At 46.1% G+C, this 16,972-nt stretch overlaps 1 protein-coding gene across 2 annotated transcripts in view; it reads left to right on the top strand.

The window, feature by feature from the left end:
• NUP205 (nucleoporin 205) overlaps window positions 1-16,972 on the top strand; it is a 920,380-nt gene that overhangs the window by 610,322 nt on the left and 293,086 nt on the right. For both annotated transcript variants that reach the window (XM_078671666.1, XM_078671676.1), the window contains exon 25: window positions 7,129-7,203. In XM_078671666.1, coding sequence (XP_078527792.1) covers window positions 7,129-7,203 — 75 coding nt within the window. The remainder of the gene's footprint in view (window positions 1-7,128; window positions 7,204-16,972) is intronic.

Consider the following 16,972-nt stretch of genomic DNA (forward strand, 5'->3'; position numbering starts at 1 on the left):
ATTTTCTACCTAAAGACTGGCATAGAATGAGGTCCCGGGCCTTTCCCACCAATTTTATTCCTCTATGCCGGATAAAAAGGGGGCGGGGGTGTCCATACTCCTTGCGAGGCACTTCCAGAGCAGGGTTGGGGATAAGGTAGCAGAGACAAAAGGAAGACTGTTGGCATACAGGTTTTGGGTGGGCGACACCTCTGTAGTTATAGGTTCTATATATGCCCCCAATTCTGGTCAAGAGCCATTTCTTACTGAATAAATTTCGGACATCCTCCGTTATCAGGACGGACGGATCTTATTGGGGGGGATCTTAACATAGTTATGGATTTAGAGAAGGACAGGTCAGGTCATAGGCACGGGGTCACGGGGGCGATTTCGAAGGTAGGGTCAGAATGGCTCCAAGATAGAGGGCTGGTAGACATCTGGAGGGCAGCTATCCCCCACAGCACGCAATACTCTTTTTATTCCCATGTACTCCACACCTATGCTCGCCTCAATCACTTAATAGGGTCCTCCGAACTTAATGCTCTGGTCCGTTCGGTCGAAAATATACCGGCGGCGTTGTCCGATCTTGAAGCAGTGCAGTTGACTCTCGACCTGCGCCCCACAGGCAAACAGAGAGGGAAATGGAGACTGCGGGAATCTCTGTTGCAGCGGCCGGACACCTGCCGATAATTGCAAAAGTGCATGACGGACTACTTAAATATCTAATGACACCGCCGAGACTCCACTGACGGCTCTCTGGGGATCTCTCAAAGCGGTAGTGAGCGGGGAGCTTTTCGCTATCTCCGCAGCTGACAATCGCGAGCATAGGGAGAAGAGAGAGGAGTTGGCAGCTAGGGTGCTGGAACACGAGCGCGCGCACACAGCCGCACCGGGGCCCCGCGCATGTGGTGGCAACTCAAAGCAGCCAGAGCACAACTTGCTAGTTTGGACCTCGATAGAGGTGAATATGCCGCTCTCCCGTTCAAGCACTCCTATAATATATATAGGGGGCGACAGGACAGGCAAGCTCCTCGCGAGCAAACTCCGGGCGTGCACCGAGCGCTCCAGAATTGCGGCTATCCATACCTCAAACGGGGATCGGGTCGAAGGCGATCAGATTGCTGAGGCCTTCCGAACTTTCTAGGCCTCCTTATATAGCAGGGACCCCACCATTGACGGTGCAGATGAGGGATACCTTAGTCGGGCTGCCACTACAGCTCTTAACGCTTCAGGTGCGGCGGCGCTTGACGCTCCCATTAGGGTGGAGGAGGTGATTGTAGCGATATCCCGCCTCAAACCGTTGAAATCACCGGGCTCGGACGGATTTTCCGCTGGTTTCTATAAGACCTTTTGCCACTCCTAAGCGCCAGTCTTGACACGCTTGTTCAACTCCTTTCATGGCCCAGGAACGATTCCGGCAGAGATGCTGGAGGCAGACGTCGTTGTCCTTCCCAAGCCGGGGAAGGATCCCACCCAATGCGCAGCATATCGGCCGATTTCCCTCCTCAATCTAGATCTGAAATTATTTACAGGTGTCCTAGCAGAAAGGTTGGGCCCGCGCCTCCCCGGCATAATCGAACCTGACCAGTCGGGCTTTATCCCCAATAGACAAAGCAGCGATAACACCAAGAAGATCATGCATTTAATAGATAAAGCCCATTATATGGACCTCGATGCCCTGCTGCTCTCGGTTGATGATGAGAAAGCATTTGACCGGGTGGATTGGGGTTTCTTAGATAGGACGCTAGCACATTTCGTGGTGGGAGATCGCTTTCGGGCCTGGGTGGCGAGTTGCTATGACAAACCTAAGGCAACGATAAGGGTCACTGGGGTATGCTAAAAACCCTTTGATACTCGGAGGGGCACAATGCAGTGGTGTCCCCTCTCTCCCCTGCTTTTTGCGCTATACGTCGAGCCCCTAGCTCAGCGGATTCAGGACAATCCCCACATATCTGGGATCCCCTTCGGGGGGTGGGGGCGGGGGGGAACAACACACAGTTTATATGCGGATGACATTTTAGCGACTCTTACTTCACCTCGACGCTCCGTTCCAGCTTTTCTGTGGGAGCTTGAGGAGTTCGGCAAGGTATTGGGCTTTAAGGTCAATGTGGGGAAATCTATGCTCTTGCCCCTAGGCCTTCATGAGAATGCCCCGGTGGATGCTTTTATGGAGCTAGGGGGACTACGTACCCAGCGCGAAATCCCATACCTGGGGATCGCGCTAACCCCATCTACCGGCCTAACACTCACCCGTAACTGTACCAATCTCACCTCCCAAGTGACTAATGCCCTGCGCCGCTGGAGGACGCACCCCCTATCGCTGTTAGGTAGGGTAGCTGCAGTAAAAATGTCTATACTGCCCAAAATATTATATATTTTTTAGACAATACCAGTTGCCCCCCCCCCCCCCTGCGCTGGCTGCAGTAAAAAGGTCTATACTGCCCAAAATATTATATATTTTTCAGACTATACCAGTTGCACCCCCTCTGCTCTATATCCACACGCTGCATTCAGAGATACAACACTTTATTTGGGCCGGGAAACGGTCACGGCTTTGTCGCGATTTGGCCTATCGTCCTCCTGCTGAGGGCAGTTTAGGGATCCCCAATCTTATGAACTATTACAAGGTGGTCCAACTTCGCTATTTAGTGGAATGGAGCAGACCAGAATCCGAAAAGAGGTGGCTCTTTCAGGATAGGCGATAGGCCGTCTATCGTTGTGGAAAGTTCCGTTCCTGAAACCGTCTGATCGCCCCTCGTACCTGCATAAATCTCCCGTTACTCACTCAGTGCTGAAGGTATGGGACTCGGTTGCTGTGAAAAGGAATCTCACCTCCTTCCCCTCGCCTCTTACTCCCCTCTTTGATAACCCCGAATTTCCCCCAGGCACGGACACGTGGGCTTTCCCTGAGTGTCGCACATCGCCTTGCCGTTCTGCGGGTCACCGTTTTGATCTCCGTGGCTTCATCCCCCACTCTGAATTGCCTGACTGGTATGACATCAAAGATCCCAAACGGTTTCAGTATTTTCAGCTCCGTCACTGGCTGCTCCAATCCAACATGCGCCCTTTGGTTAGCCGTAAGCTCACGGCCTATGAGAAGTGGCATCTCTCTAAGCACTCAGATCGTAAAATGATCTCTGAATTGTACCTCATGTTGCACCCTCGCACATCACGAGATAGATCAGCTGGTCAGCGCCGATGGGAAGCAGAATTAGGCCAGGGCCTCTCTCTGAAGGAATGGCAGCAGATCTATTATAGGTCTAACCACACTGCAAAGAATGTTGGGAGCAGGGAAGCGGCGGTCAAAGTGGCCATTTACTGGCATTTGACCCCAGCACGACTGCATAAAATTAATCCCGACCGTAGCTCTGAATGTTGGAGAGGTTGTGGAGAAACGGGCACCCCAACACACATACTTTGGGATTGTAGGGAGGTGCAAGGGTTTTGGGAGGAAGTCCTTAAGGATGTGGACACTTGCTTTAAAACTGAGATTCCCCGCTTTCCCGCCTACACTCTCTTGGGTCTGCCTAATGCACTCACTTTTCCACTTAAATCCACACGTGGGAAACAAATGGGGATAGCCCTGGGCACAGCTGTACACCATATCTTATCCCTCTGGGGCACTATAACCCGCCCCTCGCACACTTGGTGGCTGCACAAATTATGGTACATTATTGGCATGGAGCGCATACAAGCTAATCTCACGAACTCAACAACATCCTTCCACACGGTATGGCAACCGATCCTCTCGCTGCTGGGACATGAATTCAATGAAGTGACCTGCCCCAAGTACCTGCAATTGCGATTGCTTAGGCTCACGGATGCTCCGACTCCTGTGGATGAGTCCTAAAGGGCGAAATACATTGTTCCTACATGGCGCATGGCACATTGGTTCCGGGGTGGGAAGGAGGGGTGGGGGAGTTGGGTTAGGGAGGGCTTGGTTGGGGGGAGTTTGCGGACGGGTGCGCTTCAAGGAGAGAGATGCATATTGATTTCTATCATATCATCGGTACTCATGGCCCTCAGGAGGACATTCGTCTTTCCTCCCGGGTGATTGCCAGCTGTGACGCCGATTGTGCATGCTGCGTTTAGATGCTTCTGTCACTGATTGTACCGGCTGCGTTTTATTTGGGCCATTGGGTATCTTTCCTTGATTCAATGTACCTTTGTCTGCTCAAAAATCAATAGAATAGTTATTAAAAAAAAAATTGATGGGTAGAAAGGCACTCATTGAAAGTCTGCGTTCCTCATATGTGTCTGGAACGTAGTTTTCAAAATGATTGATAAAATTCCTATTGATAACAGAAGAATTAAAATGCATAAGGTTGTAGAGGTATCTTACAGAGAAGGAATTTAGAGAACCTTTACGTTTGTAGAGAAAGTATGTATTAAACAAATGCTCTCAGGTCAATAAAAGTAGTTTTGAATCTCCCAAAAAGTTAACTATAGTGCCCTTAAGCATAGAAAATATTTGCTCTTAAGATATTCCTGTGAAAATCATAGAATATTTATGAACACATTCTATTAATCACCAGTCCATGTTTTTTAAACGCCATGTTTTTAAAACGCCATGTTTTACCAAACTGTACCTTATTTTAGCAGTCTTTAAGGGAGGTATAGTCAAAAAGTGAATTCTCTAGATTGAACTCTTTTGGGTGACATGGTCTATTTGTGACTTTCCTTAAGTGCCCATCTATTATCATCGTGCTACTAACCAATGTTAAGGGCGTTGACGTAGGGAAAGAAAACTCGCAGTACAAACCTCCCTTTTTTAATGTACATGTCACCACTATAGCAGGCCTAACGAGCCCTCAGGCAGGGTGATGCATGTTATAAAGTGGAACCTGTACTTTTAAATGTTCCAGCGATAAAAACCCTATCTTGTCGTTATTACTGTGGAAAGGCTAATAGCCTCATTGGCAAATACAGAGTTACAGGCAGTCAACACAGCCCTGCTAACTTTTGAATAGGGCGACTAACGTTAGTACTGTTTGGTATCAAAAGTATCCATCCATTAAATCGGATTTAATGGCTAAATCAAATTTAATGTCAAAGTGACAAAGTGCAACTTTAGAAGTTGATACTTTAGTTGCCCAAGATTTCCAGTGCCCGTTTACTGATGTAAATGGGGCTTGTCCTGCAGACAGCTTTCTGCTGTGCTAATGACTCCCAGGAAAGGACACAATAGGGGCCTGCATGGAAGAGTGGTGTTACTTCCCTCCTGTAGGAAGCCATATATGTGTTAGCCCAAAAGGTGAGTTTCAAAGGAGAAGCTGTCTTTGAAGGGCAAATGGGTAACATTTAGGAGTAGAGTTGCTCTATTGTTTAGGTAGACAGGCTGGAACTGGGGACAGGAGATAAGAAGCCAGATGTCAAACTGCTTTTCCAGGGGCGTGTAGCCACACCTCTGGGTGTGGGCTAATAACCTCTGAGTGTCGAGAGATGGGTCACGCCATGTTGGGAGTGGGCAGTATGGTGCATCCTGGGATAGCCAGCTGCCATGCTACCCAGGAATTGTCATCTGGAAGGAGGAAACGTGGTAGTACATTGGCTTCCACCTGCGTCCTTCCCTGGGGGTATTTTCTGAAGATAAATAGGACACATCGGAAGAAGGCCAAAGGAGGACTAGCCTGCTGCACTGTGGGACCAGCAAAGAAAGACTGCACCATCAAAGACTGCACCTGCTGGCTAGCGAAGAGAGGGACTGTGCCTGGTGTGCTACTCAATGAGAAGCTCTCCAGAGGCCAATCAAGCCAAGGCTTAAAGGACCAGCGGACTGGCCACCTGTTCACAGCATAGGGACACAACAGCTGAAGAAGCCTGCTGGGGCAAAGGTATAACAAAGTCTTCAAACTGCTGCCACTGCCGCCCTGAAGCACCAAGAGACCGACCCACAGAGTTGTACCAGAGTTCGCAAAACCAGGGGGTGCTGCCAGAGATTTGATGGGACCCTCAGAAGGCACGTTATTGACCCAGGAAGGATTGGCCTGTGTCTGATACAATGAGCGACTTGTAGTCCAGTGGCGACTGGACTCTGACATGATTAGATAGAACTCAGTGGGACGTTGACCCTGCAACCAGGACCCCCTCACCATCTTCATGGATCAAGAAATTCCCGCAAGAACACCTCACCCCCGTCAACCAAGTCGCATTGACAACATCCAAAAAGCATCTTCATCATCCTTCATCTCTTGCATCAGGACCACTCCATAAGAATCCATTGAAACATGGATAAAGTACCTGGAATTGCTGAACGACTGCTTCTCCTTTGGAAGTAACTGTTCCCCTTGACTAGCTCCCTGCTGGAGTTGGTTGCCCCAAGTACCTCTAGCCAACTGCATTGACACTTGTTAGTGGTTGAGTGAAATTGATTGATTTATTAGTGCTTACAAAATCTAGATCTCCGGAACCCTCTGGTGATTCATTTTCATTCTGGTGTCTAAATTCTTATACAAATATAGTCTGTTTTTATAAATTGGTGTCTGATTTCATGAGTGTCTCCTCTTCAATTGTTTTGGTGCTGTTTAAATGCTTTACATTTGTTCTTATTTGTAAGTCTTGCTGCTCAGCTCCTCAGGATTTAGCTAATGGTTTTGACAAACAAAACCTAAGGGTCCTAAAGAGGTTGATAAGTGTGTTTGTTACAGGGTGAGGTTGCACAACCACACCTTATAATGCACCCTATTTCCTCACATTAGAGGATTAGGCCACTAATTCCATCAGACATTGATCATCTCATTTTAAACCTGTGAATTGAAGAATGAAGCATCCCCTATATATTTCTGTTTTTTAATTAAATGGTGTATTCCTTCTGTCCACCAATGCTTGAAGCTCATGTTTGAGCACTGCACCTCACAGTAAATTTGCCTACATGTTTTGACCTTTCTTTCCCATGTATATGAAAATCTCTTCTTACTTTTTTCATACCAGTCTTGATTTACAGTATGAAATGTCTCTACCTGGCCATGACATACACGTTACCTCCTGAATAAAAGGTGATTTGTTAACATCACCAATAATTTGTGTGTCTTCATTTTTCTGGTGCCGTCTGCGTGGCGTTCATTATTTTTAATCACCGTCTAGTTGCTTCTTAGGTTTAGGAAAAACACCTTATTACACTCTAACAGTTTTCTTTTCAATTTCTTTAAGCTGATGGTGAAGGCGGCATAGAGGAAGAAAGTCGATCTGTGAGTGGGTTGATTCATTTTGATACTGCCACAAAAGGTAAAATAATTTACATTTGATTACCCTTCCATCTTTATAATCCTGTGCCATCCTCATTTTGCTGTCCTAAAACAATATCCATACTGATGTGTGTCTGTTACGACTTCTTTGTCAGTGCATGGCAAGAAAGATGAAGATTCAAAAATAGATCTGATCTTCTTTTGGACTAAACAATGATCATGTTGCTTGTGTTCCGGGTCAGAGAGGACCTGGCATGGCAGTAACAGCTGGACTGGTCCTATTTGAGTAGGACTGATACTGATTTGCGTATGATATATATTAGGTCTAATCTGAGGTGACATGGTGGGCGAAAGAATGATGGGTTGGAATGCCACCCCAAGTGATTTCCAGTGGTTATACGTATTGCAAGCATTCCTGCCATCAACTTTTGTGTGTTTGATAGACAAAACAACACCGTGTTACGGAATTTGATGTCAGTCTATTGCTCCTTCTCTAATCTGGTCAGCAGGCAGTTCCTGGACAGTTCTTTGTTTATGGGCAGTGTTCTGGGCTAATGTGAAGGAGCTTGTTTAGAGCTGACCAAAATCAAATTTTAGAGTTCGGAAAACCCTACCTAGGTAACATAAACTTCTTAAAAGTAAAAAAAATAAAAATTCAAAAGTTCACTGTAAATTCTCCCAGCAGAGTAAATGTTAGTCATTTCAGGTTCCAAACAGCACCTCCCCCCTTACGTTGGTGCTTTCAGATAAGGTACTGGGCAATCACAGGTGGTTGAATGAACCCTTCTGAATAGAATGTACCAGGTATGTTTCGGTTTTTCTTTTCTTGGAGGGAACCACGTGCACAGTTTTATCTCCCCCTTTGCATGCCATGCGGGAACAGCAAAAATGTGGCTTAATTTGCATCCCCAATGCTGCCATAGATGACCCTAAGAGAAGTGGCACCAAATGTGGGAATTTGACCCAGTACTAAATGCCCTCAAATTCACATAGAACTCCTCTTATTTACCCATTAGCTATATTTTTTTAAACAGACATTTTCCCTCTTGCGTATGTATGTAGCATCTGAATGCAATGTTTTACATTTGGGAATTTTTCAATTTGACCTTCAAACCATCCAGTACATATTTAGCGCTTAATGAATTTTTAAGTCTCGGAAAGAGAAATTGTATAAAATGATCTCAAGATACCCTTGAAATTGTTGGTTTGGAGTTGCAAATAAATAGCTCAACACCTCGTCAGAGCAAAGGACGTTCAAGTCTGAAGATGGCTTTCTGTTCCTCTAAGGATTTTCTCAAGTAATTTCTTCTCGGAATTAGAAACAGTACAAATGAATATAAGGTTCCAGATGTATGCCTTTCCCTCGCATATGCCTTTACCACGCACATATATGTATACATATATGTGTGTGTGTGTATGTATATATGTGTCTATATGTGTTGTGTGTGTGTATATATATATATATACACACACATATATATATATATATATATATATATACACACACACATATATATTCCCTTTTTGACTCCTAAACTCATCCTCCCCTAAACAATAAAGTTACCCTTATTACCCAATACCCTTAGCCCCCCAAAACACACCCTTACCAACCTAAAAATACCTTTACCACCCAATACCCGTACCCATCCCTAAACACTAAAACTATCCTAACCACTCAATGCCCTTACCCACCCCTAAACCCCCAGAACACCCTTAACACACGTAAACCGTAAAACACTTTTAGCACTAAAGTAGTGTACCAAAATGAAGTATACTGTAGAAAGCCCAGATTACCCTTCTTGGCTTGCAGGGTTTAAATGAATAATCCCAAAAGCTCTGTTTTGTGGAGTTATGACAGAGTAGTTTAGATTTATCAGAGGGTAGAATCTTAACGGGAAGCTCAGTTCTTGAGGGTCTCTGTAACACAGGACCAGTATCGATTTTTGTGGACTCGGACTGTGGAACTCGGGTGCATAGGTGTTTTATCTGGCGAGGTTGTGCTGTCAGAGGCTCTCACTCTCTGTTGGAGACCTGGTGAAGGGGGCAGACAAAGCACCAGGGCCACTCTTGGTGCTGGCCTCATGGATCCTGACGCCCCTAGACGGTAGATAGGTGTCAGTGGTGTCCGGACTTGACATGCAATAAGCCTTGGTTGTGGCAACTGCTCCGGTACCCAGGGTATTAGTGCAGGGCGGCTCCTGGGGTCCTAGTGACTCCAAACTACGTGGGGAGAAGGATCTGACCTCCTGGAGCATCAAAACCTTTTGCTGGGGTGCTGCTTCCTCAGTGGGCCAGGGGGTCGGCAGCACGTTGGACCAGGCAACTGCAGTTAGTGCCTGCTGGTGCAGTGTGTAATTGCACCAGCGGTCCTTGGAGTGGTTGAGGTGCTGGATGGTCCTCCAAGAGTTTTGAGAAGGTATTCAGCTCATTGTGAAGTCAGCCTCAGCGATTAGTGAAGTACAAGCAGCCTGTCAGGGTTTGACAGAAATCTTTGATGCAGGTCCTCTTTTCTTGCTCTGTTGGTCCTTCATCTTTCTCCGCTTCCAATAGTAAATTTAGGGGCATTAAGGGACGTGCAGCGAAGCAACCAATGGGCTACCTACCCCTGGGATCACTACACCCCCTAGATGACCACATCCTCTGAGGAGTGGGCATCACCCTGTCCCAGAGTTCCTAATTTCACTAAAACCAAGATGGTGAAATCCTTTCTTGGATGTTCACTTCAAGCTACCCACCCTAGGGATGTGTCCAGTATTGTAGTGCAACACACCTCTTGACTATCTAATTTCCCGCCTGTCCTGGTGCCAAATGGGCCTCAGGGCAGGGTGTGGGATTCCCTAACTCTGGGGGAAGCCAGGATCGCATATCCAATGCAGAAGATGCTTTGGAGCCTCTGGCCTCTGTAGGCAGATTCACTAGCCATCCTGTTGGAGGAGGTGATAGAACCTCCTACCAGAGCAGACATTGTTCCTGACCTCCGGAGAGCGTGGGCTGTCACCTGCAGGGGATCAGAAAATGTGTCTGGATAGGCAGGCTGGAAGAGTCCAGTCAACTAGCACACTAGAAGACTAGTGATGTTTCAGAGGCACCTTCAAAGTGCCCTCAGGTTGCATGTCATATTAAAGCTAGTACTGGCAACAGTACAGATTTATTAAGACAAAGTGTTTGATACTGGGTGGTATAAGACATGCTACAGCCTTTAGGGACGCTCTTTAGTACCCATTCCTTGGGTACCAGGAGTACCATTTACTAGGTACTTCTAGGGGTTCTAAATTCCTTGCCAATTGGGTTACAATTAGACTTGTGCTTGTTTTAGGGAAAAGAGCACTGGCCTTTAGGTCAGGTTAGCAGGTTCAGTGCACTGTTAGAGTTGAAAACCAGCAAATAGTAGTCAAAAATGGGGCAAATCGTGGGAGAACAACTGCAACAATATTCCAGTTTTCTACAACTCTATAACCCTAAAAATACCATTACCCACCCCATAACCTTAAGAATGATCTTACCACCCAATACCCCTACCCACCCCATAACCCTAAAAGCACCCTTACCACCCAATACCCCTAACCACCCCTAAAATCACCCATACCAGTCCATACCTTAAATAACCCTAAACTCTAACAAGCATTGGAAATGCAATAGGTCTCGCATTAGAAAAGTTGGAGTTATTGGTCTTGTAAATGACATATTTTATTTATTTGTTGGTTTTTAAAATTGCTAAATTGATGGCTTTGTCATTTACAATGCCAATAGTTATAACTTTCGCGAATGTGACACCTATAGCATTTGGAATGCAACATGTTTTGTATTTACGTGACTTAGATGGCAGCTCTGGTCGTTAGGCCACATCTCTAGAGAGCAGGAGAGTGCAGCAGGGGAGAGAAGCACAGCAATGCAATAGGTCTCGCATTAGGAAAGTTTGAGCTATTGGTATTGTAAAGGACACATTTTTTATTTATGTGCTTGTTTTGAAAATAGCGAAATTAATAGCTTTGTTATTTACAATGCCAATAGTTTTATCTTTCGCAAATGTGACACCTATTGTAACACAATATGTGTTGTGAGGGTGAGTGAGGGGTTGAGGGTGAGGGGTTGAGGGTGAGGGGTTGAGGGTGAGGGGTTGAGGGTGAGTGAGGGGTTGAGGGTGAGTGAGGGTGAGTGGTTGAGGGTGAGGGGTTGAGGGTGAGGGGTTGAGGGTGAGTGAGGGTGAGGGGTTGAGGTTGAGTGAGGGGTTGAGGGTGAGTGAGGGTGAGGGGTTGAGGGTGAGTGAGGGTGAGGGGTTGAGGGTGAGTGAGGGTGAGGGGTTGAGGGTGAGTGAGGGTGGGTGAGTGAGGGTGAGGGGTTGAGGGGTTGAGAGGGTGAGTGAGGGTGAGGGGTTGAGTGAGGGTGAGGGGTTGAGGGTGAGGGGGTGAGGGGTTGAGGGTGAGGGGTTGAGGGTGAGTGAGGGTGAGGGGTTGAGGGTGAGGGGTTGAGGGTGAGTGAGGGTGAGGGGTTGAGGGTGAGTGAGGGTGAGTGAGTGAGGGTGAGGGGTTGAGGGTGAGGGGTTGAGGGTGAGTGGGGGTGAGAGTGAGTGAGGGTGAGGGGTTGAGGGTGAGTGGGGGTGAGGGTGAGTGAGTGAGGGTGAGGGTGAATGAGGGTGAGTGAGGGTGAGGGTGAGGGGGGTTGAGGGTGAGTGAGGGTGAGGGGTTGAGGGTGACTGAGGTTGAGGGTGGTTGAGGGTGAGTGAGGGTGAGGGGTTGAGGGTGAGTGAGGGTGAGGGGTTGAGGGTGAGGGTGATGGGTTGAGGGTGGGTGAGGGGTTGAGGGTGGGTGAGGGTGAGGGGTTGAGGGTGGGTGAGGGTGAGGGGTTGAGGGTGGGTGAGGGGTTGAGGGTGAGTGAGGGTGAGGGTGAGGGGGTGAGGGTGAGGGGTTGAGGGTGAGTGAGGGGGTGAGGGTGAGGGGTTGAGGGTGAGGGGGTGAGTGAGGGGTTGAGGGTGAGGGTGAGGGTGAGGGGTTGAGGGTGAGGGGGTGAGGGTGAGGGGTTGAGATGGGTTCATATAAGGTTCCAAAGGCGAGGCCTATTGGCTATGCCAGTGCTTGTTTTATTATTACAGTTTTCGGTTTTATTTTTAGCAGTATTTGAATCACGAGTTAATTTCCCTGTAACTGTCTGACACGAACCTCGAACAATTATATGAGCTATGTGCATGTTGTACTATTTTGGAAATCTTGAAAAACTCAAATAACAGATTCAAACAAAAAAATCACTACATCGTTACGTGCTTCATGTGCAGATTTTGAACCCCACATCCTACTGCCTTGAGTCTATTGCGCGCGCTGTTCCAAGCTGTGCACGTCAGCCTCCTGAGACATTTGTGTACCAATGCGTGCCGTCATGGTTGTGTGACGTTTTCTCCGTGCATGCTGGGAATGTCACACACGCTCAGTATAATGTGCTTGAGTAGAGTGCGCTAAATATAGACAACCTTTCACTGCTCACACAGTTTATTATTGCAACAGAAGCTTATATGCAGGAACGCATTGAGGCAACTTTCAAGACTTAACTAGCTTTGAGGTGTGTTTGACTTGTTAAAGTATGGCTTCAAATAAGTTATTTAATCATTAACCCAGTCCATTTCTCCAGATTCCTGGTAAACCACAGGTCAAATGGCAACTGTGATTTAGAGCATATGAGAACTGTATTATCGCAAATGATGGAAAAGATATCTCACCTGAAAGAAAAACAAGAAAGGAAACAAGACGGAGGGCATTGCTGTGGGGAGGGGGGAAAGGGAGAAATGCACACGGCGGGCAGGGGAGGGGGAGAGCGGCATGAGGGTGTGAAGCAGCCGGGGCCTTTGAAGTGAAGCTAAGCTAAGCTTCAAAGGTGTGGGAGGAGTGCGGCTGAGGGAACAGACGGCGATTTGGTGATGTGCACGCGCATTTTAGGTCAATGCGCTTGCGCATTGACCTAAAAGCCACGGGCACAGCACCAAATCGCCACAGTTAGGTAAACTTTGTTTAAAGCCCTATAGTCTCGCTTCTCTCAATGCGCATGCGCATTGATAGGTCACGAGACCTAAAAACACCTTTACCCTAGTTCCTAATATATACATATATAGATTTCACTTATCTGCAATATACTTACAAATTTGTTATAAAGGCATACATGGTAAAGGAAATGCGAGGAAAATGCTGAGTTGTAAAGGCTGTATTCCCTCTTACCTGAACTATCTTAATAGGAAGTGCTTTGAGACCATAACCTACTTGATTAACTGTCCACGTGCTTTCTGCCACTGCTCAGTTGCTTAATACACCTTTTTTTGTGATGAGGCTTACATGCATAGAGTGTTTCCATAGTGTTGTCACTGTTTGCATCACATTACTTGAACGGGCCCCATCTGAAGTCCTTTACCATCTTGGAGGAACTGACCCCTCTAGTAGCTTTGAGGCCAGATTTGAAATAGTTCACAGAAAGGCCATTGATAGTAGATCGTAGATTTTGTAAAAAAGGCTGTTTTTTAAAGCCAGGTGCTATTGCCATAGAATCTTGAATAATAAAGGTCCTCGATAGTTGCACTCTTTTGTTAAACCGTATTTACCTAGCAGGAATCTTAGATCTGCAGGGCCTTTTTAGCCTGTATTACCACCGTGAAAAGATCACGTATTGGAAGGTGGTTGTTTAGTTTTTAAGCCTCCAAAATGTGGAATTACTTAGACAGGGAAGAAATGATTTATCCTTCTGAAGGAAATTAAAACCCTCGCTGTTTAGACGAACCTGAGTCGTTAGTTCTGCTAGCATGTCTATCTGGTCCTATATCTGGGAGTGAAACCTTAGCGCGGGGACACTTTGTTAGAAGTAACCAGGCGCTTTATAAATTACTTTATTATTTTGACACTTCCCATTGTTATTAAAGGGAAGGCTTAAAACAAAACTATTATTTTGCTGCAAGAATGCATTTGTTGAAAGGTCCAATAGACGTTCAGATCTGTGAAGGGCATAAAAATAGGAAAAGTAGCACAAATTTTCCGTTTGCAAGTAGAATTTGGGATTGTAACAGGACATCAAAAATATGTATATTTGTTTTAGAAATAATGTTTGATGCAGTGATTAAGTGCCCTGGGGGTATCCAAGAAGACAAATCAGTTAAAAAACAAAAAACAAAGAAGTGAGCAAGCTAGGTTAACAGTGGTACTAGGCAAGCAAAGGATATTCTAGGTCTCATGATATTAACCATCATCCATCCCTCTGCCATCTAGATAGGACTTGTCACCTCACTGAACACTTCAGACTAAGTTAGGAATGTGAAGGTCATTATGCACTGTAATTCTTCCTTGTGAAACAAGTTAATCATGTTAACAAAGGATCTATTTACATAAAACAAACCAATGTAATATTTTTCCCTTGAGTAGATGTCGGTCAAAGGGTATAAACCCCCATCGCCTTAGTACTTTCCTGCCTCAATAGCACCATCAGTATATACCTCTGAGCCCCTCTCCACTTAATTTCCAAACTACTGAGAATCCTGATTGCAGCTGCAAACTTCCTCCTTAATCTAAATGTCTGATCTTGCATTTCACCTGTCTTTCGATCATTTCACTGGCTTGCCTGTAGGCAGATGCATTACAGACCAAATTGTTAAGATGGGGGACTCTTTTCCTACTTGGAAAAGAAAACAAAAAAGCAACCGTGAATTCCAGAGAGATTTAAATATGTCTTTTCTTGCTCACACAACTGTATGATAGGGATGCGACTAAAAATGGGGTATGCATCCGCATGTCTTACTTCATCTGTTGGTGCACTTTGTTGCAGCAGCCTTCACTAGCACTCAGCTGCCCGTTCAGTAGGCCGTGTTTTGAATTGCTGAGCCTCACACCTCCCACATAGGCAAACTACCATGAACCCCCTATCTATTGAGTGGTCAGCCGGTCTCCATTTTGCGGTTTTGTCCTGCAGTCCTAGTTATTGTCGCACGTAGTTTTTCCTGCATTTTGTTTCCATGCCTGTTTTTACCTTCTCATAGTGCAAATAACTCTCAACCTTTCAGCCCTCTATGAGCTTTTAGAAAGGTACTTATTGGTGAGTGGGACATAGGAGGTGCCGCACAGGAGGATGGGTCCTGTACAAAGCTGCTTCAAGAGCACGTTCCTCTGAGGGCAAATCCTGAATCTGTTCACGACCATGCTGAAGACCTGTCCCGGCAGTATACGCTGGCTGTTTTTCTCCCATGAGACCCTTTTCAGAATGCTATTGTCAGATAAGGGGATAGAGGCACAGGGAATGTATTATATGCCCAGGATCAACCAGTTTATTAAGGTAGTAGATCTGAAATGCAGCACATTGCTACTTGCATTTACCATCATATTGCATTTTGGTGACTATACCATGAGATTGCAAAAAACAACAATTGATGGACAGAATGCAGAACAGTGTCATACATTCACCTCAGTACAGAGATCTGGTCCTAAATCAATCGTTTTTTTTTTTTGCTCACCATTCCATTCCATTTTGGACCTTGCCAAATGCAAATCAGTCTTGACCCTGCGCCCATTGGGAATAGTCCAGCCCGAACTGCCAGGCCTGGTCCTTCCTGGACTGGAAACAAGCATCCTAGACCGGTTTCAGGCTTTCAGCCCTCATCAGCCAGGATAACTTGACTCCATTGGCATGGAAAGCACGGGACCCACGTCTGGGCATACCCGTCCCACTCGGCGTGACAAATGCAAAAAGAACAATTGATGGACAGAATGCAGAACAATGTCATACATTCACCCCAGTACAGAGATCTGGGCCTAAATCGCTTACTTTGCCACTGTATTCAAGCTAGCCTGGATAGTGAAGGGTGTTACCCAGAAACTAGTCCCAGGATGCTTGTTTTCGGTTCAGGGAAGACCTGGCTTGGATGTTCGGGCAAGACTGTTTCCATGAGGCACAGGGTCAAGACTAATTTGCATATAGCTGGGTCTGAACTGAGGTGGTGAAGTGAACTAAAGAATGATGATGGATTCAACCCAGATCTAAGACTGGGGGTGAGTGACTGAAAGGTTTCAGCAAGCCATCAATCATCTCCTTGTGTTTGCTTTATACCATGAGATTGATCACATCACCACTCCCCCAAGGAATATCCAGTCGACTTTTTTAAACCACGCTGTTACTAGCAGCTTTTACATTCAGTACTCACAATCTGCAAAGAAGGGAGCAGGGAAATAAGTTCAAAATGTGATTACCAAGAAGTGCACAATTTGGCCAGATGGGAGGGTGGATTAAAAACTGTCTTGGTTCTGCAGTTCCAAATAGTGCTTTAAACCACAAATAGGGTGAGAGTGATTCTGATATCAAGGCCAAGGGGATTGCTTTTCATAGGGAGATGCCACTGTTGCGAGCCTTGTCTAACTTTAGAATACAGCTTTGTTTCCAGCATATTTAGGTGAAGTAGTAAGGTAGAGTAATTGTCAATTATCCTAGTTCCATTGCCAAAACAGACTCGCTGAACCAGGTCCTGTAGCAGTAGTTGGTTATTGGGCAGTATATGTTGTTGTTACTGATATTTGATAACCAAAGAAGACGGCCAACATAAATGACTGTCTGACACTAGAGTGTCTGGCACCTCAGAGGTTTGTTAAGAAAACCCTCACACACCAAGCTGGTTGGTGTCATGCTTCGTCATCGGGTCCCAGCCAGGTAGCCGAATGCTACCCAGCTGTGCTGCAAAACCTGTTTACAGTGGAGCTGGTTGAGGTGTAGGTGAATGTGATGAAGTGAGTGTAAATGTAAAATTACCTTCAGAATTCTACCTGTTAATTTATTCCTGGTGATCTGGGGTATGTTTAAAA

This window comes from Lissotriton helveticus, chromosome 1_1, assembly GCF_964261635.1.
Source record: "Lissotriton helveticus chromosome 1_1, aLisHel1.1, whole genome shotgun sequence".
In the NCBI taxonomy this organism is placed as follows: domain Eukaryota; kingdom Metazoa; phylum Chordata; class Amphibia; order Caudata; family Salamandridae; genus Lissotriton; species Lissotriton helveticus.